Below are 6,413 nucleotides of genomic sequence, written 5' to 3'. Positions count from 1 at the left end.
TGGCTCAGGCTCAGTGATTGTCCCGGAGTTCATGGTCTTCTTATTTGGTGATGCTAACGTAGATTTTTGTTGAGCCGAGAACACGGTGGGCATATCTGTCGGGATCCGAAATATATTTTTTCCAAATAAAAAAGTGAAAAATGATGTTCTAACTCAAAGGAATAATCTTATATGCACTCTCAAAAATCTTCAAAAATCATCTCGGTTACAGTAAAAGATGGGGTATTTATACCCCTACCTTCGTTACACGGTTCCGGTAATGCCTCTACCTACCCGGAATATCCGTTGGATATTCGGATATTCCGGTTCCTAGGTCATTTCCGGACGTTTGCGTGTACAAATTTTTCACTACAAGATGACCATGCTACACATGTGACGGTGAAGGGTATGGGTAACCTTCGCTCCTCCGCCCCGGGTCTTGGCGTCGTCGAAGATTGTACAACCGATTCTTTCGTCATCCGGAGGTCGGTCTTAATATCCGACGTGCTGATTACGCGCCCAGGCGAGTGGTTCATCCTAGCACGAAGGTCACGGTGCAACCTTCGCTCATTCGGCTAGGCGCAAACCTTCGACCATCACTGAAATTGACCGTCACTGACTGAAATCGACCGTCACTGAGAGAGCTAGTCCTGCAAATCAAATTAAGAGAACCGTGAAATACCTTTTGTAATGCCTGAAAGCTTCGACGTAACCTTCGGCGAGGCCTCCTCTTGGGTGGCGATCCCCAACAGCGGCCAGCAAGGAGATGCAGAGGAGCTGGGTTCAGAGGCAGAGGAGTTCGTGTCTCAGTTCTGCTCCTTCCATCCCTTGCTTTGCCGCTTGCCTGCTTCTCATGTCTCGTGGCCGTACAGAGCAGAGGATGGCTTATGAGGTGCAGTGCTAAAGTAATTTTCTATGAACACTTACCCTCTGCTTGGTTTGACAATACTAACAGGAGAAATGTTGCTGCAAGATGTAGTTTTGAACAAACAGGCCTTAACAAGGAGACCTCTGCACAAGGATCGCCCTGCACACCATTCAGTGTCGGGTACCCACATAACATGGTATAAAGTTCAGCAATTCCCGTGCATTTCAAGCAGGAGATCACCCAGATCAACACCTAAGGCAATACAAACCACACATGACGTAGGGTATTATACTCTCGGCGGCCCGAAACTGTCTAAACTTTGTATTCCTTGTACATTCGACTATCGACACCCTACCTACAAACTCACCACCTCGGGGGCCCTCGGTGGGCGTGGCGGTAATACACTGACAGTACTCCCTCGGTTCCAAATTGCTATGTATTTGGACATAGTGTACATATCGGTGCATAGAAAATATATGTATCTAGAAAAGTCAAAACGAATTGTTATTTGGCATGGAGGTAGTATATATAAAGAAGAATACACTATGGTATCCAATAGTAAAAGATTTAAAGGAAATTATTGTTTATGTAAAAAGGCAAAATGCAAGTAAAGAAAACTACACTTACTCAAACTATATGCAATGAAGCTAGTGAATTTACAGAGTAACGTCAGAACAAATGCCGCTTTAATTGGTTCTCTAAATGTAAGCTGATCCGAATCAGACGCTAAAAGGGAAATTAATCACAGAGTACTGTACTATCATATAGTATCAGTTCAAAGCACCGTGGGAAAAGTTAATTCACCAAGGCGTTTGGAAAAAAACTAAATCATATCACATAACAGAATGTTTAAGTGGAGAGTTGCATTTTGGACAACACCAATTGGGCTTCTGATCATTTCGTTAAAGGGAACAAGGAAACAAGGAAACTGGAGATTACCAAGCTCACTTTCTGTACAAGTGAACACGCATACAACCATGCGTTGGAGAAAAATGGATCCACAGTGCTCCCTCTTTTTTCCGAAATTCTGGATGTTTTAGACATTATCTCGCGTACATCATGGAGTGATTTATTAGTGTGCCTATTTCCGATCTTGCCCATATTTAATACAGTGGTTATCTATTGCTATTTGCTTGTCAAATACGCTGGCGAGCTGTGAAGGACTTGTAGACGATGGGCCACACGCAGGAGACGAATGGGCACGCGGTGCTGGCTTAATGTCACTAGCAGCGCTAACAAGTAGAGAATGCAGACAGGCTGGACTAATCAACAAAACTGGCCGATTATTCCATTCCAACTATGAAATTTTTCGACAGGGATGTATGTTAAGCAGGTTACCTGAAATTTTTCAACAAGGAACTATAGTATGCAAACTAAATTGACTGTAATTTCAAACGAGTATATGCAAAATTGTGAGAATTATAGCATCCTTGGGGGTAAAGGAAAGAAAATTCATGAGGAGCTGGTAGAAGAGGTCAAGGGAGTACACGTTGTCCTTTTTGGCGAAGTAGATGGGGGCGGGGCCGGGGATGCGGTCAAGCGCGGTGTTCCTCTGGGGTAGGCCGCATAGCTCCATCAGGCGTGTCGGGCACATCGTGGTGGGAGGCGAGGTCATGGGTACATGACCCCACATCCTGGAGCAGCGTGGCGGTGCACGAGCAGGAAGAGGACGGCGACAAAGTCGAGGAGGAAATTTCATTCAATCTACATAGAATTCTCACCCTCGACCCTCGATTTGAATAGAAAGAAATATGAATAGTGACCGCAAATAATTAAAGAAAATTTTAAAGCACCGAGCGAAAAGTCATACAATCATCGAAAAAAACTGGATCCACAGTACTCCCCATGATTTCAAAAATCCAGACACGTGCTTGACTTATAAATTGCAATGGTAACCAGCATATAAAGATTAAGGCATGACAATGATAGCTCGAAGATGCATCCATGTTGTAGCCATAAGCAGCAATAATACAAAAATCTAGATGTTTTACACATTGTCGTATCACGTGCTGATTTATTAGGGTGCCTATTTTGAGACGAAATTTAAGGCAAGAGCCAAACCTCGTCATGGTGGATAGGAGCCGGTATTGTAACAACTCATCCCTTCATTTGTTTTATCAATTCAGAAAAAGGTGGATTACAAGAAACAAGTCAGCCGAGCTGGAAATGGGATTGCTAGTTGTTGTCTGTCCTGTGCTTTTCCTTGTGAGACTGGTGGCTGCTCCATCTGGTATTCTAAAATTCAGTGACAGCACAAGCTCACAGCACGCTAGTGTAGTGTGGTGCAGATCGCAACAACTATTTAGTTAGGATTTGCTTCACATCATGATATGGTTGACACCAAACATCCTGTTTATAATGGCAACAAATCAAATCTACACGGAGAAGGCAGAGATGTCAGTTTACCATCTCAAAACCGTCGAAACCCGCAGCACCGAAACACGTCACAGTTCAAAAGAAAAGAGAAGGATAAAAAGCTGGATCATGGAGCTCGGTATGCTATAATTCTTCAGATTGCACTCTGGGACTTGTTTTCTGCTCAAAATAAAGGACTTCAGCTTGAAGAAGGATAAAGGACTCGAGCACGGAGCTCCATGTGCTAAATTCTTCAGCTTGCGTTCTGGGACTTGTTTGCTGCTTAAAATCTTGGACTTCCGATGGAGTTCACTGGAGATTATCTTCAGTAAGTGTATGTTATACATTCTACCACGGTCACGGGTCTGGTAATAACGATCCTACAAGGAAGTCACACCTTATAGGGAGTCAGCATTATTAGGAGATACAATCATTTGAAATCAATCATCAAGAACACTAATATTACAAACCTTGGTGATATCCCTTCAAAAAAAACTTGATGGTAACTTTATTTATTAGGTCCTCAATCTGCTATTTCGAGCACGCCAGCGTCCTGATTGCACGTTTCCAAGTCGTTTCTGGCAGATCAGGCCGTGATCATATAGATGATGTTAGAATTTATGCATTCAAATCAACAAGAAATTAGAAAGTACATATACAGGAGAAAGTGCAAATAAATATAGGAATTAGTTGTGCATTGTTCTCGATACAACGTATATATCATCAACGGTTGGCTAGAGGTTCTAAACACTACGCTCACAAAGTTTTTATCACTAAATCATACCACATCTTGTAATAACTAACAAAATCTTTTAAGTGGAGAGTTGCGTTTTATACAACACCAATTGAGCTCCTGATCATTTTGTTAAAAGAAACAAGCTGGAAACGGGAGATTACCTTCGTAACGGGCATCTAGATGTTTCTCCTCGAGGCAATCTAAATGGCTCCGTAGGCTCCGCGGAAGCAACTTTATACCACCACAATCTTGAATATCAAGAACTCTAAGAGATGAGTATGCTTGAGGCCCATCCGGTAAGGACACCAGACTTTCGCAACAATCAAGCCTGAGATCTTCCAGCGACCACAGTTCTCCTACGCAAGATTCCAGTGACTTCAACCTACCGCAGAACCGAATAGTTAATTTTTGGACGACATCTAGCTTTCCTGATAGGGATTGAAGGTTGCCGCAGCTATAAATTTCCAAGAACTTGATAGATGGAGGAAGATTGGCAACCTCTGACAAATGATCGCAACTCTGTATAATTAGAGATTCTAGGCATGGAAGGGAGCGATGGTTGGCTGCTGAAGACAGCTTCACTACAGCTGTAGACGCCGTGGCCTCACTACCGCTGGACCCTGGAATTAATGATGACGTGTCCGGCTGTACGACACCTTCTCCACCCACCGGCATCACATACTCATGCTGACCGAATATGATGGACTTGAGATTATTACCGCAGAAACCAATATGTAATTCCTTGAGAGATGCCGGCAGGTTGGGGACCTCCACCAAAGATGTGCAATCACTTATATATAGATATTCCAGACGTGGCAGGAGTCCACCCCGTTCTGGAGCAGATTGCCCGTCAGAAGCTTGTGTGTGTCCTGTCAGTTTGCTGCACCAAAAAATCGATAACCTCCTTAGGGATACCAGGACCTGGAACACGTTTTCTGGCCAGTAGACAAGAGCGTCGCAATTCCAAATTCTCAAATCTACAAGCCGTGCAAAACATGTCCACAACGCTAGTGCACCTGGGTGGGAGGAGAACAAAATGTCGCACCTCCTTAGCGTCATAGCTGCCAGGGGGAGTTCATGATCCCATTTCTGCTTGACATGCAGCAATGTTGTTTCCGCGTCATCGGGTGACACATCCAGACGCAGACTGGACAGCGAAGGAATGCATCTGCTAGCTGCCTGCAGGGATATTTGGTGACCTCCTTCTATGGCTAATTTACCTAGCTTGGGTGTTTCAGGGAGACCAGTCAACTTCGGGCAGAATTTAATTTTCAACTCCTCCAGCAGAGGAAATGTTACCCCGTCTCCTGGAGTTCCTTCGACTGCCTCCCATCTATCAAACATATTCAAAGATCTTAACGTCATGTTCCACAATGCTGGAAATGCGGAGCGGCACTTAGTATCAACTCCGCCAGATGATTCCGTAATCACCGATGCTGCTTTTGGTAATGCAGTCAAACTTCCACACTCGCCGATCACCAGCTCCTCAACCTTGGGAAATATCGTCTCTTCTCCTGGTACCACATCTGTGTCCAGCCATGCCTCAAATTTTCCAATCCTGTAGCAGCGCCGCTGCACAAACAATGTAAACTTTCCAATCCTGACAGGTGAAGAATTTCCAGAGCTGGTAACTGCCAGAGTGCAGGAAGCTTCCCGAGCTTTTTGCTACCAGATAACTTAAGCTCCACCATGCCATTCAACATATCCATCCACGTTGGAAAAGTACTGTTCCCACAGGAATATATCCTCAGGACCTTCAGCCCATCATGAGGTTTGAGACCTTCCACCACCTCTTCGTGATTATTATTTTGTGCTTCCTGATCACCATGAGTCCATCTTAACTCCAGTTCAGTCAAATTTTTTCTTGTTTCCAAGACCTGCTGCTTGCGCACCATTTGCTCCTGTGATATTTTCGAGCTGTCTTAGCTCTAGTCTACCACCGAGGTCCAAATCCTGCAGCTCTCTCATATTACTGCAACCAGAGTCGGTACCTGCTACAAAGCATGTAAGTGTCTGTAGGGAAGTGAGGTGTCCGAGCCCTCCAGGCATGCTTTTCAACTTTCTACATCCGTGAGTGTAGAGTTGACGGAGGGAAGTCAAATAATTCAGATTCTTTGGAAGTCGCTGAAGATAATAACAATCAGAAAGGTGTAGTGTTTGCAGATGATATAGGATGCTAATGTCTTCAGGAAGTGCTTCAATTTCACTTTCTGAGAGATCAAGATACCTCAGGTGATGAAGATATTTCGGCCTTAGGAACGAACCTCGTTTGATCTTTAAAGCTCTGATAGAGTTGTATTTTGATAAGATCTTCAAATCTTCTTTTACATGTCCATCACATATCAATGTTTGGAAAGCTGGAGATCCTTTCTCTACGGAAGCATTCAGAATAGTGTCTGCTTTATCAACTGACATTAATAGATGACGAGCAGAATATGGAAAATCCTCAAATTTACTCAGTTTTTTACCTATATT

At 43.8% G+C, this 6,413-nt stretch overlaps 1 protein-coding gene and 1 long non-coding RNA gene across 2 annotated transcripts; both read right to left on the bottom strand.

Moving 5' to 3' along the window:
- Positions 1-3,344: 3,344 nt before the first annotated feature.
- Positions 3,345-3,884, bottom strand: LOC112880097. The gene is made up of 2 exons (XR_003226236.1): positions 3,673-3,884; positions 3,345-3,582 (listed from the first exon to the last, which is right to left on the bottom strand). It is a non-coding gene; the product is annotated as an uncharacterized LOC112880097 (long non-coding RNA).
- Positions 3,885-4,067: 183 nt separating this feature from the next.
- On the bottom strand, positions 4,068-5,833 carry LOC112880163 (disease resistance protein TAO1-like). Its single transcript, XM_025944662.1, has 2 exons — positions 5,665-5,833; positions 4,068-5,569 (listed from the first exon to the last, which is right to left on the bottom strand). Exons 1-2 carry the CDS (start codon positions 5,831-5,833, stop codon positions 4,068-4,070), a joined length of 1,671 nt encoding a protein of 556 aa, XP_025800447.1.
- Between the last annotated feature and the right edge of the window lie 580 nt (positions 5,834-6,413).

This window comes from Panicum hallii, chromosome 2, assembly GCF_002211085.1.
Source record: "Panicum hallii strain FIL2 chromosome 2, PHallii_v3.1, whole genome shotgun sequence".
Lineage (NCBI taxonomy): Eukaryota > Viridiplantae > Streptophyta > Magnoliopsida > Poales > Poaceae > Panicum > Panicum hallii.
This window is presented reverse-complemented; position numbering and strand designations above follow the sequence as displayed.

Excerpts from the sequence above, each read along its gene's own strand:
- LOC112880163 (XM_025944662.1), bottom strand. The coding sequence starts at position 5,833 with ATGGTGCGCAAGCAGCAGGTCTTGGAAACAAGAAAAAATTTGACTGAA. Across the intron at positions 5,570-5,664 it reads GATATATTCCTGTGGGAACA|TTACCAGCTCTGGAAATTCT; the intron begins GTACTTTTCCAA and ends GCACTCTGGCAG.